At 40.8% G+C, this 21,035-nt stretch overlaps 1 protein-coding gene across 2 annotated transcripts; it reads right to left on the bottom strand.

Annotated features, from left to right (window-relative positions):
• Positions 1 to 2,070: 2,070 nt before the first annotated feature.
• Positions 2,071 to 14,301, bottom strand: rnf169 (ring finger protein 169). Of its 2 annotated transcripts, none has more exons than XM_029714406.1 (6): positions 13,880 to 14,301; positions 13,131 to 13,198; positions 12,737 to 12,823; positions 12,518 to 12,612; positions 12,194 to 12,296; positions 2,071 to 5,434 (listed from the first exon to the last, which is right to left on the bottom strand). In XM_029714406.1, the coding sequence occupies exons 1-6, from the start codon at positions 14,265 to 14,267 to the stop codon at positions 4,199 to 4,201; spliced, it is 1,977 nt and encodes a 658-aa protein (XP_029570266.1). In that variant the 5' UTR covers positions 14,268 to 14,301; the 3' UTR covers positions 2,071 to 4,198. The 2 variants fall into 2 exon arrangements, with proteins under 2 accessions (XP_029570266.1, XP_029570265.1); XM_029714405.1 differs by having other exon boundaries at positions 13,125 to 13,198.
• Positions 14,302 to 21,035: the final 6,734 nt, after the last annotated feature.

Here is a 21,035-nt window from a genome sequence, read left to right on the forward strand (position 1 = left end):
GTACCACAGTTGAATTCTGTGTTACCATTTGGGTATTTATATTCTGTTGCATCCTTTGGTGGATACAAAGACATCCCAGGGACTCATCTGGACTAAGTTAAATGGTGAGTTATCCCACTCTGTTGTCCGAATGACCTCTTTGGTACAGCCTCTCCCAAACGTCATTTGTCGACAAGTTACGAAAACGAAAGAGAACATTGGGTTATGGATGCAGTGGTGTAAAGTACTGAGGTAAAAATACTTTAAAGTACTACTTAAATTGTTTTTTGGGATATGTGTACTTTACTATTTATATTTTGGACTACTTTTACATCAATAAATTCCGGAAGAAAACAATGTACTTTTTACTCCATACATTCTCCCTAAGACCCAAAAGTACTTGTTACATTCTTTATGCTTAGCAGGACAGGAAAATTGTCAAATTCACACACAGATCAAGAGAATATCCCTGGTCATCCCTACTGCCTCTGATCTGGCGGATTCACGAAACACAAATGCTTCATTTGTAAATTATGTAATATAAGGAATTTTTCAATTATTTTTACCTTTACTACTTAAGTATATTTTAGCAATTACATTTACCTTTGATACATAAGTACAGTTGCAGTCAGAAGTTTACATACACTTAGGTTGGAGTCATTAAAACTCATTTTTCAACCACTCCACAAATTTCTTGTCAACAAACTATAGTTTTGGCAAGTTGGTTAGGACATCTACTTTGTGCATGACACAATAAATTTTTCCAACAATTGTTTACAGACAGATTATTTCACTGTATCACAATTCCAGTGGGACAGAAGTTTACATACACTAAGTTGACTGTGCCTTTAAACAGCTTGGAAAATTCCAGAAAATAATGTCATGGCTTTAGAAGCCTCTGATAGACTAATTGCCATCATTTGAGTCAATTGGAGGTGTACCTGTGGATGTATTTCAAGGCCTACCTTCAAACTCAGTGCCTCTTTGCTTGACATCATGGTAAAATCAAAAGAAATCAGCCAAGACCTCAGAAAATAATTTGGAGACCTCCACAAGTCTGGTTCATCCTTGGGAGCAATTTCCAAACGCCTGAAGGTACCACGTTCATCTGTACAAACAATAGTACACAAGTATAAACACCATGGGACCACGCAGCCGTCATACCGCTCAGGAAGGAGACGCGTTATGTCTCTTTGGTGCAAAAAGTGCAAATCAATCCCACAACAACAGCAAAGGACCTTGTGAAGATGCTGGAGGAAACAGGTACAAAAGTATCTATATCCACAGTAAAACAAGCCCTATATCGACAACCTGAAAGGCCGCTCAGCAAGGAAGAAGCCACTGCTCCAAAACTGCCATAAAAAAAGCCAGACTACGGTTTGCAACTGCACATGGGGACAAAGATGTTACTTTTTGGAGAAATGTCCTCTGGTCTGATGAAACAAAAATAGAACTGTTTGGCCATAATGACCATCGTTATGTTTGGAGGAGAAAGGGGAGGCTTGCAAGCTGAAGAACACCATCCCAACCATGAAGCACGGGTTGGCAGCATCATGTTGTGGGGGTGCTTTGCTGCAGGAGGGACTGGTGCACTTCACAAAATAGATGGCATCATGAGGCAGGCCTAAAAACATGACTCAGTTACACCAGCTCTGTCAGGAGGAATGGGTCAAAATTCACCCAACTTATTGAGGGAAGACTGTGGAAAGCTACCCGAAACATTTCACCCAAGTTAAACAATTTAAAGGCAATACTACCAAATACTAATTGTGTGTATGTAAACTTCTGACCCACTGGGAATGTGATGAAAGAAATAAAAGCTGAAATAAATCACTCTCTCTACTATTATTCTGACATTTCACATTCTTAAAATAAAGTGGCGATCCTAACTGACCTAAGACAGGGAATTTTTACTAGGATTAAATGTCAGGAATTGTGAAAAACTGAGTTTAAATGTATTTGACTAAGGTGTTTGTAAACTTCCCGACTTCAACTGTAGCTACACAAGGAAATTAGCTTGAAGAAAAATAGAAGCTTAAAAGATTGTAAGATTTATGGAATTTTGCTAAAAACGCAAGTTTAAATGAATTATTTGAAGCGATAATAACTGATGTTTATTTAAAGCATTTTTTTAGTTTCATGTATGACCTCCAATGAGTTGAAATGTAATTGCAAACCAATTATTTTAATATTATGTGCGGGAGATTACAAGTCTTTGTTGTCATTGTGTTGAGTTGAGTGGTCAAATCAATGTCTTGGAAAGCCATTCAGCATTCAAACATTTCAATACCAGATACCGGAAAAAAACAGATACAGAATAACATAAATGCCAACTTCTTTACATACTTAAAGTGAAAGATAAAACAAGACAAGCGCTTGAATGAAAAGAAAAAGCAATTCACCTCTAATTTGCATTTGAATGTGTTATTGTGTTTCACAGTTCCTTCAGAATTTGGATGGACATGATCAGAACAAGTACAAGTTGTTTCCTTCAAAGTATAGTTCTGTCAATGAATCATGTAGGCTATACAAGTGGTACATTCTGATTACTATAAAGAATCAATAACCTAATCTTTAAATCAGGAAAGTAAACAAAAAAACTGCAGATGTATGACACAGTCGACAGAAATCAGCCATTTGGCACTAACCTATTTCTCCCCTCCAATACTAAAATATGCATCTGAGTATTTATACTGTATGTACAAAGGTAAGTATACAAGTATGTGTACATAATTATGTGCAAAACAATATTGCAATATCTTGTTCTTTAAAAATGTTAAGTAGTAATGGACATTAAAGCTCATATTTTTTGGCATATGCCATTGGAAAAATATACATTTTTAGGAAAACAAGAATCAAATAGAATATGAAAGACATTTATCAAATAAAATATAATAGCCCTTTGAATAAGTGTCTCAAACAATATAGTAACTACAACTCAAAGATGAGAAAAATAACAATGCTGATTAAATATATTAATGTGGAATCTCCAATAGAAATATTGCATAAAACAATTATCCTAATTAATACCATACTATATCAGTTAACCCATGATTAATATACATCAAAACTATAAAGCTTTGGCAGTGCTAAAACTTTATAAAGCAGTGCCATTCACATGCATAGAGACATTTTGGTTTGTGGTAGTCAAAAAGAGGGCATAAATCATTGAGAAAAGCAACAGTGAGTGTAGAGGTAGAAGTGTGGGCATAAGATTGACAGAAAATACATACTGGAATTGAATTTGATCAGAAAATCACCATCCAAAAAGGATGTTAATATTGTGCCCCTTTCCAATATTACTGTAATAGTTTACAGCAAAGAGTTTACACATATTGCATATATTTAACCTGGCCACACTGATCCTTTAACTCAACAATATGACGTGACCAGAAGCTGTGTTGTAACCGAAGATGTTAGAGTGTGAGTGGCTGAACACCTCAACACCCACACGTTTCAGGCATTGTAGTTGTTCTGTGCAGATTTTCAGATTGTTAAATCTTATTGATGGGGTTTAATTATAACCATTTACTCTGGCAAAACCTGTCTAACATTGACAGAACCCAATCAATATGACTTGTGGATCATGAAATAATCAATAGGATGGCAGTGCAGCTCTCGGATCACCTTTCACTATTCAAATGTGCACAACACTAACACTGGATCAGCTTCTGAGGTCTGTGTTCAATTTGATCATAGAAATTACTGGTGATTTGCCCCATGGGAAACAGAATACGACCCAGGTGTTACTCCACCGGGTTAATGGGAATCTGAATGGAGGGTCTGACAAAGTAATAGTGCTAGATCTTGTGTCCACATCCTTGGTTGAGATAGAATCAGAATCATACATGAGCCTGAACACAGATTTTGAAGTGTCTGCACAGAATCTCAACACAACCTCTTACGGTGAATCATTTTTGCTTTTTCTCACAGTGCATTAACTGCACGATGATTTAGTGTATATAACAATTTTATGAGAAACTGCAAACGAGAAGAAAATAAATAACGATAGTACCTTCAGCAAAACCATGTTCGTAGAAACTACATCTAATAGGAATACAACAAAATGAACAAGAACAATTTATGACATAGGCTAGCAAGGGTTTAGTTTCTGTTTAAAAGCAATGAATTTGGAACCTGGGCAACAAAAGCAGTATAGTTCTTGTATGCAAGAAGTTGTCTGACTGAATTTTTTTTTAAAAAGCACAAGAATACCCATTTAATAATAGCAATTAAAGTGCTCATTCTTTTTGGAAATTCTTCCTGATCTGCGTGGATTGCATTTGATTCTGTTTTCACTGGACATGCAGGACCGGAGAAAGTACTTGTCAGGACTGGTCTTTTGCTTGTCTTCTTGTTGCTGTTCTCTGTCAAACTGTCTTTGAAGATTCAACGCTAGCTCTCTGTCCTCTCTCTCTTGCTGTACCTGTTGAATGTACAGTTCAGCCTGCGCACACTCTATATTGAAACCATCTTGGCTCTGGGATCTTGACCTCTTGAGTCCAGACTCTGTCTCTTCCAGGTGTTTGGTCTTCTGGCTCCTCTTCTTGCCCCTCCTTGAGGTAGGTTGGTTCTGGGCACAGTTTCTATTGTCAAACTCTTTTCTCTGATCCTGTGAGTCTTTTGATTTAAGTTTGCAACTCCTAACACTGGCATTTATATCGTGTGGTACTAAGGTTGGATTTTGATAAATTGAAGTTGGTCCACAATGTGATTCAGGTACCACCACAGACTCAAAAGAAACCCCACATTCTTTTACAGTCTCCTCACTGGTTAAGGCTACAAATGGAGTATGAAACTTTGTGAATTGTTTTTGATGGAAGGCTGTCTCTCCAATGGCCTGATCAAATATCAGTCTTCGTTTATTATGTATACAAGTTCTTTCATTCTCTTGCCCAGAGGAATCCGTCTTGGCACACATAACCATGTGTTCTTTTCCCTTATTTGCTGCTGGAGCACAGCTACAGGGCTTGCCGTCCTTCTCCTCTACGGGGCTTGGTTTGAAGACAAGGTCCTCGTTCATGGGGTTGGTCAAGGTGCCCTTCGAGGTCACTTTGACAGACTGACGGTCCACCTCTATCTGCTTCCATTTCTGGAGGATAGTAGGGCTGGCTTCATAACTGGTGGGCCTCTCCAGGCTGCGGAATAAGTTCCGGGGGGTGGACTTCACAATTGTGGGTTCCATCACTCGCCCGTCAGGTAGTCGCTTTGGTGGGGTGCACGGTGAGCACACTATTGGCTTGAAGTGATTCAGCTCCTCAGAAATACTGTCATTGCTCTCAGGGCTAATGGACCTCTCCTGTTTCAACTGGGGGACCATAAAAGGTGTTGATGACGCCATGATGACGCCTCGCCAGCTATGCCTCTTGTCTTGGACAATGATGGGTGCCGAAAGAGATCGGCTGTTCTCAGAGGACAGAAGGATTCCTGCATTGTAGCTGTGAGCAATACTTGCCTGTACAGAGACAACAAACCAACAAAAAAAGGAAGATCAATGTTTTAAAAGGTCATGAACAGTCAGAATCATATTTTTCTTGAAGTTTGATATTTGGATGAAACCAGATGAAAGTATTATGACCAAAGCATGAAAAATTACTGTTGCTTCTACATTGATCAAGTTTGATCTTAAAGTTACTGGTCCCCTCCCCCATCTCAAACACAGATTCAAGTGGGGGGATTAATAAACGGATATGGTGACATCACTAATGTTCCCTTAAATTTTAGGTCTTGTGAACGTAAACTTGAACGTTGTGAGAATTTTGTGCAACTTCCAGCTTGCGTTTACAGTGAACACTAAGGCTGTACAACCTTATAGTTTTAGACAGTAGCCAAAAGGCTATTTGAGCATAATGTAGACCTACCAACAAAACCAAATGGAGCAAATTCCATAACATTTTCACGTGAAAATAGCTTTTATTTCTATGATATAGCCTACACAGTATGTGGCGTTCAATGCAGGCCTACATTGCATGAGACTTTAAAAAACATTTCTACATTATGAAAGGCTTGACATGAATTACTTTTTACTTAGTCTGTAACACCATGGGCCAAATAGGTGACTGTAAATTGCATTATATTGTATGATGCAAGAAACCACTTTACAAAATAACATGAATTAGTATTACCATACAGAGAATTAGACAATGTAGGCTACCCCTATGCCAATTGGCTTATTTACATATTCAAGCCAGTCTCAAAATACAACACTGCCCATTTAATTAAGACATAAGCTTTTTACCTGACTCGCTTTTCAAAGACAGCTTGAAATGTAGCCAACAGGTTTTATGCTCTTGTAGAAAGCAGTAACTCCCCATTTCTGACCTGTACTTATCTATAACTGGGCTAATAACTCGCTAACTAGCAAAGAATATCAACAAATGTTCACATGCATAACTTTGATCTGAAAATCCCATTAATTCATTTGCAGGTGATTTAAAGACCCCTCATGGGCAACCCGCCTGAATTCTACTCCTTTGTGCTCTGGCTATCCCTACAACAAAATCACAGACTCAATCTTGCAAAGTTAGATTTGTTTTGGTTTGTTGCATTGAAAAGGGACTGATATAACATTGATTCGATCCCAGAAAAAACGTTCATCTATATTGTGCAAACTAATGGGGTGAACTCAGTTAAATTCAATCTCTTGTGCCTCTGCGCGGCCTGGCATTTCTTCTGCCCATCAGTCCTGGAGGAGGTGCCCGGCCTTGCACAGGCACAGCTTAGAGGGAACATTGGACATTAACCTAACTCTCATTTTAATGCACCAATGGTAACATGGTATTCTCTTACCTAATTTAAATTAGTACCGTCTTGTAACCAACAGCTGAGAAGGCGTATTTGCAGAGGGCCGTGGTTTGTATACAATGCCGTCAGAAAGTATTCATACTCCTGGACTTATTCCACATTTTGTTGTGTTACAGCCTGAATTCAAAATTGATTTAATAGATACATTTTCTCACCCATCCACACACATCCACACACATCCCTAAAGTGAAATTTTAGCAAATTTATTGAAAATGAAATACATGACCAAAAGTATGTGGACATCTACTCGTCGAACATCTCATTCCAAAGTCATGGGCATTAATATGGAGTTGGTAACCTCTTGTTGCTATAACAGCCTCCACTCTTCTGGGAAGGCTTTCCACTAGATGTTGGAACATTGCTGCGAGGACTTGCTTCCATTCAGCCACTAGAGCATTAGTGAGGTCGGGCACTGATGTTGGGCGATTAGGCCTGGCTCGCATTCGGCGTTCCAATTCATCCCAAAGGTGTTCGATGGAATTGAGGTCAGGGCTCTGTGCAAGCCATTCAAGATCTTCCACACAGATCTTGACAAACCATTTCTGTATGGACCTCGCTTTGTGCATGGGGAAATTGTCACAGGAAAGGGCCTTCCCCAAACTGCTGCCACAAAGTTGGAAGCACAGAATCATCTAGAATGTCATTGTATGCTGTAACGTTAAGATTTCCCTTCACTGGAACTAAGGGGCCTATTCCGAACTATGAAAAACAGCCCCAGACCATTATTCCTCCTCCACCAAACTTTACAGTTTGAACTATGCACTGGGGCAGGTAGCGTTCTCCTGGCATCCGCCAAACCCAGATTCATCCATCGGACTACCAGAGGGTGACGGGTGATTCATCACTCCAGAGAATGCATTTCCACTGCTCCAGAGTCCAATAGCGGCAAGTTTTACACCAGTCCAGCTGGCGCTTGGCAATGCACATGGTTATCTTAGGTTTGTGTGCGGCTGCTAGGTCATGGAAACCTGTTTCATGAAGCACCCAATGAACAATTCTTGTGCTGACGTTGCGTCCAGAGGCAGTTTGAAACTCAGTAGTGAGTGTTGCAACCGAGGAAAGACGATTTCTACCCATTATTCCCCCTTTCTAAACATCAGCACTCGGCAGTCCCGTTCTGTGAGCTTGTGTGGCCTACCACTTCACTGTTGTTGCTCCTAGACATTTACACTTCAAAATAACCGCACTAACAGTTGACTGGGGCAGCTCTAGCAGGGCAGAAATTTGACAAATTGACTTGTTGGAAAGATGGCATCCTATGCCATGTTGAAAGTCACTGAGCTCTTCAGTAAGGCCCTTCTGCTGCCAATGTTTGTCTATGGAGATTGCATGGCTGTGTGCTTGATTTGAAACACCTGTCAGCAATGGGTGTGGCTGAAAAAGCTGAATCCACTCATTTGAAGGGGTGTTCACATACACTATACAGTTGAAGTCGGAAGTTTACATACACCTTAGCCAAAAACATTTAAATTTGAGTTTTTTACAATTCCTCACATTTAATCCTAGTAAAAATTCCCTGTCTTAGGATCACCACTTTATTTTAAGAATGTGAAATGTCAGAATAATAGCTGAGAGATTTATTTCAGCTTGTATTTCTTTCATCACATTCCCAGTGGGTCAGAAGTTTACATACACTCAATTATTATTTGGTAGCATTGCCATTAAATTGTTTAACTTGGGTCAAATGTTTCGGGTAGCCTTCCACAAGCTTCCCACAATAAGTTGGGTGAATTTTGGCCCATTCCTCCTGAAAGAACTGGTGTAACTGAGTCAGGTTTGTAGGCCTCCTTGCTCGCACACACCTTTTCAGTTCGGCCCACAAATTTTCTATAGGATCGAGGTCAGGGCTTTGTGATGGCCACTCCAATACCTTGACTTTGTTGTCCTTAAGCCATTTTGCCACAACTTTGGAAGTATGCTTGGGGTCATTGTCCATTTGGAAGACCCATTTGCGACCAAGCTTTAACTTCCTGACTGATGTCTTGAGATGTTGCTTCAATATATCCACATAATTTTCCTGCCTCATGATGCCATCTATTTTGTGAAGTGCACCAGTCCCTCCTGCAGCAAAGCACCCCCACAACATGATGCTGCCACCCCATGCTTCATGGTTGGGATGGTGTTCTTCAGCTTGCAAGCGCCCCCTTTCTCCTCCAAACATAACGATGGTCATTATGGCCAAAAAGTTATATTTTTGTTTCATCAGACCAGAGGACATTTCTCCAAAAAGTACCATCTTTGTCCCCATGTGCAGTTGCAAACCGTAGTCTGGCTTTTTTTATGGCGGTTTTGGAGCAGTGGCTTCTTCCTTGCTGAGCGGCCTTTCAAGTTGTTGATATAGGGCTTGTTTTACTGTGGATATAGATACTTTTGTACCTGTTTCCTCCAGCATCTTCACAAAGTCCTTTGCTGTTGTTGTGGGATTGATTTGCACTTTTCGCACCAAAGCATATTCATCTCTAGGAGACGAAACACGTCTCCTTCCTGAGCGGTATGACGGCTGTGTGGTCCCATGGTGTTTATACTTTGCGTACTGTTGTTTGTACAGATGAACGTGGTACCCTCAGGCATTTGGGAATTGCTTCCAAGGATGAACCAGACTTGTGGAGGTCTACAATTGTTTTTCTGAGGTCTTGGCTGATTTCTTTTGATTTTCCCATGATGAAAGAGGTACTGAGTTTGAAGGTAGGCCTTGAAATACATCCACAGATAAACCTCCAATTGACTCAAATTATGTCAATTAGCCTATCAGAAGCTTCTAAAGCCATGACATCATTTTCTGGAATTTTCCAAGCTGTTTAAAGGCACAGTCAACTTAGTGTATGTAAACTTCTGACCTACTGGAATTATGATACAGTGAATTATAAGTGAAATAATCTGTCTGTAAACAATTGTTGGAAAAATGACTTGTGTCATGCACAAAGTAGATGTCCTAACCGACTTGACAAAACTATAGTTTGTTAACAAGAAATGTGTTAACGAGTTTTAATGACTCCAACCTAAGTGTATGTAAACTTCCGACTTCAACTGTATATACAAAAGTATCTAATTTACAGTATTAATTTAAGTATTCATACCCGAGTCAATGCGTGTTAGAATCACCATCGGCAGCGATTATAGTTGTGAGTCTTTCTGGGTAAGTCTCTAAGAGCTTTGCACACCTGGATTGTACAATATTTGCACATTATTATTTTTAAATTCTTCAAAATCTGTCAAGTTGGTTGTTGATCATTGCTAGACAGTCATTTTCAAGTCTTGCCACAGATTTTCAAGCCGATTTAAATAAAAAATGTAACTAATCCCATCAGGAACATTCAATGTTGTCTTGGTAAGCAACTCCAGTGTATATTTGGCCTTGTATTTTAGGTTATTGTCCTGATGAAAGGTGAATTTGTCTCCCAGTGTCTGTTGGAAAGCAGACTGAAGGTTTTCCGCTAGGATTTTGTCTGTGCTTAGCTCTATTCTGTTTCCTTTTATCCTAAAAAAAAAAACTATTCTTTGCCGATTACAAGCATACCGATAACATGATGCAGCCCCCACCATGTTTAAAAATATGAAGAGTGGCACTAAGTGATGTGTTGTTTTGGATTTGCCCCAAACATAACACTTTGTATTCAGGACAAAAAGTTCATTTCTTTGTCGCATTTTTTTTAAACTTTAGTGTCTTATTGCAAACAGGATGTATGTTTTGGAATATTTTTATTCTGCACAGGCTTCCTTCTTTTCACTCTGTCATCCATCCTCAGTTTTCTCCTATCACAGCCATTAAACTCTAATTGTTTTAAAGTCACCATTGGCCTCATGATGAAATCCCTGAGCGGTTTCCTTCCTCTTCTGCAACTGAGTTAGGAAGGACGCCTGTATCTTTGTAGTGACTGAGTGTATAAATGCACCATCCAAATTGTAAATAATAACTTCACCATGCTCAAAGGGATATTCAGTGTCTGCTTTTATTTTTTATACCCATCTACCAATAGGAGCCCTTCTTTGCAAGGCATTGGAAAACCTCCCTTGTCTTTGTGGTTGAATCTGTGTTTGAAATTCACTGCTCGACTGAGGGACCAGTCACTGCTTGACTGTGGGGTATAGAGATGAGGTAGCCATTCAAAACTGGACAGAGTCCATTGCAACTTATGTGGACTTTCTAAGCAAATGTTTACTCCTGAACTTATTTAGGCTTGCCATAACAAAGAGGTTGAATACTTATTGTCTCATTTTAAAGGAAAGAGATGGGAGAACCTTCCAGAAGGACAACCATCTCCACAGAGGAAATCTGGAGCTCGGTCAGAGTGACCATCGGGTTCTTGGTCACCTCACTAACCGAGGTCCTTCTCCCCCGATTGCTCAGTTTGGCCGGATGGCCAGCTCTAGGAAGGGTCTTGGTGGTTCCAAATTTCTTCAATTTAAGAATGATGGAGGCCACTGTGTTCTTGGGGACCTTCAATGCTGCAGAAATGTTTTGGTACCCTTCCCCAGATCTGTGCCTTGACACAATTCTGTCTCAGAGCTCTACGGACAATTCCTTTGGCCTCATGGCTTGGTTTTTTCTCTGACATGCACTGTCAACTGTGGGACCTTATATAGACATGAGTGTGCCTTTCCAAATCATGTCCAATCAATTGAATTTTCCACAGGTGGACTCCAATCAAGTTGTAGAAACATCTGAAGGATGATCTATGGAAACAGGAGGCACCTGAGCTCAATTTCCAGTCTCATAGCAAAGGGTCTGAATACTTATGTAAATAAGGTATTTCTGTTTTTGTATTTTTAGTAAATGTGCAAAAAAAAAAATCGAAAAACCTGCTTTTGCTTTGTCATTATGGGGTATTGTGTTTAGATTGATGAGGAAATGTTTTTTATTTAATACATTTTAGAATAAGGCTGTAACGTAACAAAATGTGGAAAAAGTCAAGGGGTCTGAATACTTTCCAAATGCACTGTATGTCTCCCCTTTCATCTGTGTCTGATGTTAGCTAGTTACTGGCTAGCTAGGTCTTTAGCCAGCATGAAACAGAACGGGGAGGGGGTCGTTCAAAACTATGATGCCGTTGTCATGTAAACACATCCGTTAGTGTGGCTGTGAACCGCATCAAGAGCGACATGCCAATTTCAATGTTATTTGAGCTCCTTTGTGTAACACCAAATTTGTTTGAGAAGATTTTACTGCAGTACTGCATCCACGTTTCTTGACCTCGGTGTTTCAAAGAGCTATGAGTCAAGGGGAGCTCGTGAATATAAGCTCCCCGCCCACTCATTTTCTTTTCAAACTTCCTGGTTGTTAGCCATGAGAGAAAAATAATTCTACAATTGAGTATTTCTATCCCCCAAATATATTAAGGGGTCTACAGTATCTTAGTCACTCAAAAGGCTACTTTACATGGGAATCATAATTAAAAGCACAGCATCATACCTTGTCCAGTCCAGGAAGATGAGTAGATACCCTCATTTTTCGCCTTCCCTCTTCTGGATCAGTACAGCTCTGGCTTCTCTGCACCACATTGGTATGTAGACCACTGAGGGAAAAGGGGACTGAGTAAATAACTGAATTAAAAGCACAAAAAACATTCAAGGTAACATCAATTGTTCAACGGCTTTGAAAATGTATGTGTGCAAAGAATCAATACTGCACCATTAAGTAAAAAAAAAAAAATTGCAACATGATTATTCTTTACTGTTATATGAGGACATTATTACACAGTTACAAGCAGCCCTAAATGTCAAATATAACACAAACGCTGAGATCTTTGTTCTTCTAACAAACGCAGACACATTTCTGGTTCTCTTCCCAATGGGTTCTTCATTCTCCGAGTCTGACAGCAACCCATAGAACTGGAAGAGAGGTTTGTATATCTTAGCATCATGTTTACACTTATTCATCAATGTGTTGGCATACCATTCTAAGCAACAATCCATTCCCAATCTATTCAGAAGAGGGTTACAAGATAAAACTCACAGGATCTTGAAAGTGCTTGAGAGTTCCACATCCCTCTCTGTGGTGGACTTTCCTCCTCCCCTCTTCTTTCTCTTCATTGATTGGTACCTGAAAAAGAAAAATCACTTCTTACTGATAGTAACTGAAGGGATCATTCACATAACCCGTGGTTGTTTAAAATCAATGTGCTGTGTGCCAATCTACAACAGTGGAATTTGTGATAGGAATAAGATGATGATATCAATATATTTTCTCTCTAATCCAAGTCTCAAACACATAGGTCTCTCCTTTTGAGGGGTTTATGGGTATTGTACAATGTTAAAAAAAATATGCACTACGGGACACAAAACCTCTACTATTGTATTTAAATAATCAACAATTGTTATAATAACCCATATTACAATGTTACCTTTACTTTTTGCTTTCCATACTCCAGTCGGATCTCTCCAGATTTGGATACCTGAGCAGGCGAACGGAAAATGTCTGAGGAAAAAAAAAATATGTAAATGATCAAAATCACTCAAAAAGATTCTGAAAACAAGAGCTGGGTCAAAAAGGTTTAGGAACCACTGTATAGAACATGTATACACAAATATATATATATATAACATATTACATTTAAAAACACCCCAGACAGTACAGATGGTGTCAATAGAGTAGCACCTCCCACAAAAAGCTCCACAAGTCTGGGCAAGTCACAGTGAAACTTTCTATGCCCAGACAAGTCGGGTATATCAAAACTGACTGGTCTGGTTCTTCACCCTTGTACAAGAGCCTATTGGTGCGTACGGGAGAACATTTGAATAGCATTTGTTACAGTGTAACAGAATCCGTTCTAATTCCAAATAATATCGTTGTAACAACAAAGTAAGACACTATTGTACATTTTAAAAAGAGCAACATGAATCTGTATGCACTGCAGTGTGGTGTTGCCAACATGGAATGACCGCACCACTGTCAGTTACAATGTTTGCCGCGAATAAAAACGATAAACCTATATGTTTTCCTACTTTGTGTTCGTGGTCATAACCTATAATTGGAAACAAATTAAGAGGACTGAACTAAATCCTTACGACATACACAAATGTATGTACCCTAACCCAATACAACCGCAAAAAAGCCTAAAACGGAATTGTAATAACTGTTGTAATCAAAAAAGCATACCTTCTCCACCAGTCTCACAGTCTCTCTGCTCCATTCTCATCTCGCATCGTTGTGGGTAACTCTGTCGAACCATTTCCCAGAGTTCGATGTTAACTAGGCTTTTCTCCCGGGATTGTTTACGGGCCCAGCTGGATACTCGCAGCCGGCAGAGGGGACAGCACAGACTGGTGAATTCAACTGTCCGCTTGAAACAGTGCAGACACACCGAGTGGCTACATGGCATAGTTACGGGCTCTAATAAAATTTCCGAACAAACCGGACACCTTGCCTCCTCCAAGGTCAACAGCTGTGAATGTGTCCGAGTGTTCAGCATATCGGCGGGCCTGGCTTTGCATTTGTGCCCCAATCCACTGGTGGATCTGGCGGACCCTGTCGCCGCCATTTTCATTGGTCTCTCCCTACCGAAGATGGTGGATAAATGAAGAGAGGTTACTCAGGCCGTTTACCATTGAAAACAATGGTCAGTTCTGGTCTGCTTAAGGGGGTGGTTCCATAGACACCAGTGTGATAGCAGCTGGTTCTGGTCTAATTAGTTCATTGAGCCATTCACGGACCTTTTGGGGAGAATGTGCTCGATCTATAAAAAAAAAAAAAAGGCACCCCAATTCGCCCTACCGCGATCACGGACTTGTTGAGCAATTTTTACAAGAGGAGAAAGCAGCACAAACTGATGAGTAAAGTATTTAGCAAAACTATTTTGAACTGGAATAAATGCTGCACTTATTAACAATGATCAACACAATTCCAGTCAAAATAGAAGCGTGTAAGAAATACTGTAGCCTATCATTACTATATCTAACCCAACGTGTTGCCACTATCCTGTATTCAAACATTTAGACAAGCGACCTCCAAAAGCAAGTCGTAAAAACTTGTGACGCGCACAATCGCTGTCCAAATGTATAGCCTGTCATTACAGCCATAAACAGTGATGCATTTTGAAAACTTGCCTACAGAAATACAATGCGTTTTACACTTGCATTTGGAGCTGAAACTCATTCATGTTAGCAGACAATATAGAGTAGGATATAGCATGTCCAGAGCAAGGAAAATCATATTAAATCATATTAAAATGATCTATCAAATCGTCAGGTAGCCTATTGTTCTGGCTATGAGTGAGTAGTAGATTTCTAAAAATGTATTTTAGATTTATGATAAAGTAGGCCTACTCTGTTTTTTCCAGGAAAAACGGGAGGAAATTAAACAAGTTATTTCTGGTCGCTAATCAGAATATGAAAACCCGCCTTTGCACGCCAATGGTGATGAATGATCATTGGTCAATAATCAAGATGTGCGTTTTTGGTTCTCAAGCGTAGATTATAATTTAACGATGACTTGCTTGCAGTGGGTTCAGAACAATAAGGACACAAAAATGTATAGCATTTGTTTTATACCACCACCGAAAAGGGCACTGGGAGGACAAAGGGGCATTTGCTTTGCACAGGTAGAGCCCTATCTATGCACGTGCCTGATTGACTGTAATTTAACCATGAAAAATGAGGGAGTAGGTTGTCTCGCTTCCTCTTCAGTCTTTGTCCCATCTCTAGGTTTGAAAACAATCCCCGCCCAGTCACTCAATGCATCAACGGCAGAAGAGGCATACAAATTGGGTGTGCTTGATTTAGCTTGCCGGATCAACGGAGTTCGCACCTTGGAATAGCCTACACGTGCCGAGCCCTAACTTTGCCCATTGGAATTTTAGTAAAACTTAAAATAAGCACAATGTTTTGTGTAGGTTTACCCTGATGTGACGTTTTAGATACGTGTAAATCTCTCTAGGACAACGTGACTTTTATCAATATATTCACCTGTACCCCCCCCCCCCCCCCCCAAAAAAACGGAAATGCTAATTATCTGCTATAGTGGCTATCATAAAGAACTACAAAAGCCATGATGATCTGGAAGAGACTGGCAAATCGAGGCAATTGTAAAAATGCCTGGATTAACTATCTAATGTTACCTACATTTAGTAATGAATTGAGGAAAAAATATGATCAATTGACAATTCTGTGAACTGTCTTGTGCAAGTTTTAAATTGGCACAATACCTGTTAGCAAAGGTGTCAGCTAGAGATGACCTGCAGGCAGTGGTGGAAAAAGTACCCCATTTTCATACTTGGGTAAAAGTAAAGATCCCTTAATAGAAAATGACCCAGTAAAAGTGAAAGTCACACAGTAAAATACTACTTGAGTAAAATTCTCAAAGTATTTGGTTTTAAATATACTCAAAAATAAAAGTATAAATCATTTTAAATGATTGCATAAATTGGGCATGCATTGGATTGCAATGCTGGTGCGGTAAAATAATCCAGTCCAGTTTAACGAATTACAGTGTAGGCTAATCCAAGTGTAGATTATGACACAATGTACATGAAGAAGAATGCTAAAACGCGGTCAGCGGCGTATCAAAATAGTGGCACGAAGTCCCTGGGTGAATGGAGAAGTTGTCCATGGTGCTGTCATTTAAGGTGCTTTATTTTATATATATATATATATATATATATATGCAAATGGAATAATTCTCAATCAAAGTTTGTACAGACAGATGTAGCCTATTGAATAGCCTCTCATGGCTCCTCAACCCTGTTCCTGGAGTGCTACCGTTATGTAGGGTTTCAGTCCAACCCGAGTTCTAACTAACCCGATTTATTTTATAAACCAGCTAATTATTAGAATCAAGTGCACTAGATTATGGTTGTGATGAAAACCTACAGCTTGGTCGTTCTCCAGGAACAGGGTTGGAGAGCCTTGTTATAAAATATGCATAAAAAGCATCCTACAATTGCAACATTTTCCTATGCCCACACATATTTTCTCAAGAAAATGTTATATCTTTAATACCCTCAATTACCAAGTTAGGCATACCTAATTTCAAAATAGGCCATCGCTGTTAATCCTGAATGATAATTATTCACGTTTGATTGATCTCAATCAGTTTCATGGAAATAGCTTATGCATTTCAATCTTCTTGATTTACTGTTTCGTGAGTGAATTAGAGCAGATGATGTCAAAACTATTAGCCTTTCTTGTATTTTGTTTCAATCAAAGCATATACTGTATCCTGCATAGTGGCTCAGCGTTTTGGTGGATGATATATCTTTGACTACTCAGCTTCAGTTAACCATCCTAAAATAACATTATAAATTAGGTGTTTTTGGTGTAACGGTAATGTTATAGGCCTGCTATATTGTTCAGTTCTGTTATATAAAATACTAATTAATCGTAATGTGATCTCTCCAGACATTGATTCAGCTTTGATGTAACTTTCCTAAAAGAGCACCATTGTGAGAATCTTCTATTTGTAATAATAATGATCAGTGATGAGTTGGAATATTAGACATAGGCAACAGATCTTGATGAGTTTTCTATTGGAGCGCCCTTCCTGGTTCTAAAAGGACAGCGCTAAATAAACTTTGATTTGATTAGCTTGGACACATGGTTACAATATACCTATTACAGAATAAAAAAAATAGGGATGAACTATCAATTCATGTAATTTATTTGCATAGATTTAATCGTCAAATCAATTGACCAAGTAGTGAACATAAATCACTACTACAAAGAATTGCAGGAAAACAAGCTTTTTGTGTGGTGTATTCAAGCATCTCAATAAACTATAACCTAAATGCAATTTACTGAAAAATAGGGGTTGTTTATGAATTCGCATGACCAATAAAAAGGGATAAACAAATTAGGCGCTGAATTTTAGTCCGGTAGCAACCACCACAGGGTGTCCGATCAGAACGCGAGGAAGCAGTAGCTCAAGGGTTTAATGAGGATCCACACACGCATACAACATCACTCTCTGATACTAATTGTAGCTCTGTAATGAAAAGAGAACTTGGGCTATAGCACAGTATGGGGAAAAATATGCCTATTTGCATGTCAACAACAAAAACAGGCTATATGGACCCAAACACGTGTCACGGTTGTCGTAGGAATGAGCGGACCAAAGTGCAGCGTGTGTTCCACATTTTATTTATACTGTGAAACTATGCAATACATAAATAAACTCGAATGACAAAAAAAAAAAACGTGACGCAGAGGTGAAACAGACACTACTCAAAACTAATCTCCAAACCCAGGTGGAAAAAAACCCTACTTAAGTACGATCTCCAATTAGAGACAACAAGGACCAGCTGCCTCTAATTGGAGATCATCCCAAACAAAACCAACACAGAAATACAAAACTAGAACACCCGTCACACCCTGGCCTACTCTACCATAGAAAATAACATCTTACTATGGTCAGGACTCCGACCGCACCTAAACAAAACAACAACAAACCCCCCCCAAAAAAAACAAAAGGGAGGGTAGGGTGGGTAACTACTGTCTATGGCGGCTCTGGTGCAGTACACATAACCTTCTTATCCCGCGGATCGCTCTGGTTCGGGGCGTAACCCCCGCTCCGCCTGCTGATCCCTCTGCTTCTGTGCCACCGGACCATGGATCATCGCCGGAGGTTCTGGGCTGCAGGCCGCCGCTGGAGGTTCCGGGCTGCAGGCCGCCGCTGGAGGTTCCGGGCTGCAGGCCGCCGCCGGAGGCTCCGGGCTGGGAACTGTCGCCGGAAGCTCCGGGCTGGGAATGCGCACTGGAGGCCTGATGCGTGGGGCTGGCACAGGTGGCGTCAGACTGGTAACACGCACCTCAGGGCGAGTGCGAGGAGGAGGCACAGGACGTACTGGGCTGTGGAGGCGCACTGGAGGCCTGATGCGTGGAACTGGTACAGGTGGAACCGGATTGATGACGCGCACCTCAGGGCGAGTGCGGGGAGGTAGCACAGGACGCACTGGACTGATGTCACGCTCCTCAGCGCTCTCCACGTCAGCTCCTCGCTCCGGAATCTTGCGTTCGAGCTCCTCACTCGACTCCCTGACTGGCTCTGGTTCACCCCTCGGCTCTCCACGGTAAGCACGGGAAGTTGGCTCAGGTCTCCACCCTGACTCTGCCAATCTCCCCGTGTGCCCCCCAAATTTTTTGGGGAGGGCTGCCTCTTGCACTTGCCTCGTGGTTGGTATAGTGCCTCATAATATCGCCGCTCCGCCTTCGCTGCCTCAATCTCCTCCTTAGGACGGCGATAATCCCCAGCCTGACTCCAGGGTCCTTTCCCGTCCAGTATCTCCTCCCAGGTCCATTCCTGTCTCTCCAGGGCACGCTGCTTGGTCCATTGGTGGTGGGAGATTCTGTCACGGTTGTCTTAGGAATGAGCGGACCAAAGTGCAGCTTGTGTGTTATTCCACATTTTATTTATACTGTGAAACTATGCAATACATAAATAAACTTGAATGACAAAAAAAAAAAAAACGTGACGCAGAGGTGAAACAGACACTACTCAAAACTAATTTCCCACAAACCCAGGTGGAAAAAAACCCTACTTAAGTATGATCTCCAATTAGAGACAACGAGGACCAGCTGCCTCTAATTGGAGATCATCCCAAACAAAACCAACATAGAAATACAAAATTAGAACATGAACATAGAAATACAAAACATAGAAAAACACCCCCTGTCACACCCTGACCTACTCTACCATAGAAAATAACATCTTACTATGGTCAGGACGTGACAACATGCTTGATGCACAAAGAACAATAGAGCAATGTAGAAATATCTACACATTATAAAACATAATAAGCATGAGCGATCTACAACCGAAAATAGCCTAGCACCACAGACAAATGCTAATCGCTATTTAGCATTCCGGATGACAATGCTAATGCTAGCGGGAGTACGAAAGCTAGTTTAACACAAATGGAACACATTTACAACAGACACTATTTAGCTCCAAACAACAAGACATCAGGATTTGGCACTTAGATTTTGCTGCACGCACAAACATCAGAAAGAAAATAAATGTATTCTAACGAGGTAGAATAAGCAGGAGAGAAAAACAGGTTGGACATCAGAATGCCTGAGGCCTGCCTGGTTGGGTATTAAGCTAAATCCCTGGAAAAAGGCTGCTGATTGGCATGACTTTATTCCAGTAGGAAAACCAAAAGAAAGTTGGGGTCTTGGAAAGGAAATGAGCTGCCCGTTTTTACAGCTGCCACCAAATGGATTTTACATATTTGCTTCAACTGACAAGCCAGCTAAGGGTTAGTACCTTCTTGAGGAAGGGCGGGCAGCTGGATGAGTCGAGCAACAGGCCTGACGTAGGTTCTGTCCTAAACTTGGATCTCTGCTGTCCTCACTTTCGCATCTGCTCCAGGGATAGCTGACTTGACAGATCCAACTTGCCAGAGTGCCCTAGGAGACTGATCATCACAACGGTCCCAACTACAAGGTCTTCCTTATCCTGAAATCAAATCAAATATATTTATAAAGCCCTTCTTACATCAGCTGATATCTCAAAGTGCTGTACAAAACCCAGCCTAAAACCCCAAACAGTAAGCAATGCAGGTTTAGAAGCCATTATGGCGGCCTTGAAGTGTGGGTAAGTATTTCCTTGTGAAGCAGTGCCAGAAATGGTCGGCTAGAACCTGGCTGTGTCTCCATCTTTTGCGACTGAGCAGTTCAGACTCTGGGTAGACAACCTGTGGTAGTGACGAGTCTGGCCGCCCCATGAGAAGAGTTAGGAGTGATTGGATCCGTATCTGCGATGTCCGACGACACATATCCCAAGGGCTTGGAGTTTAAGATCCCTTCTATTTCAATTAGAACAGTCCTCAGCACCTCTTCGGAGATTGTCTGCGCACCAAGGGTAGTTTGCACGGCAGTCTTGATGGATCTGCTCTCCCTCTTCCAGCATCCTCCAAAGTGTGGTGCACTTGGTGGGTTGAAGGCGAAGTGAATCTTCTGACTGGCTAACTGCTCCTGGGTGGAGAGTCATGAAGGCCTCTTGTAGCTCTCTCCCTTTCCTTGAGATTTGTTCCTTGATCAGACAGGATCTCAAAGGGTTTTCCTCTTCAAGCGATGTAGCGTCTCAATGCCATTAGCAACGAATCAGACTCCATGTTTGTCAGTAGATCCACGTGTACAGCCCGGTTGGTCATGTACATGTACAAGCTGAAATCGTTGAATGGCTGCCCTCCCTCTCAGAACCCAGAACCTTCGACTTAACTCAGCAAACACCCTCTCTGGGCCCGGGTGCCTCAGCTGCTCATCATATTTCTTGATCAGCAACCTGGTGAGTGGATGACCTGGGTCCAGAACCAATGGGT

Source organism: Salmo trutta, chromosome 26 (genome assembly GCF_901001165.1).
Source record: "Salmo trutta chromosome 26, fSalTru1.1, whole genome shotgun sequence".
Lineage (NCBI taxonomy): Eukaryota > Metazoa > Chordata > Actinopteri > Salmoniformes > Salmonidae > Salmo > Salmo trutta.

Excerpts from the sequence above, each read along its gene's own strand:
- rnf169 (XM_029714405.1), bottom strand. The coding sequence starts at position 14,267 with ATGAAAATGGCGGCGACAGGGTCCGCCAGATCCACCAGTGGATTGGGG. Across the intron at positions 12,613-12,736 it reads TCAAGCACTTTCAAGATCCT|TTCTATGGGTTGCTGTCAGA; the intron begins GTGAGTTTTATC and ends CCTCTCTTCCAG. Across the intron at positions 12,297-12,517 it reads AGAAGAACAAAGATCTCAGC|TGGTCTACATACCAATGTGG; the intron begins GTTTGTGTTATA and ends CTTTTCCCTCAG.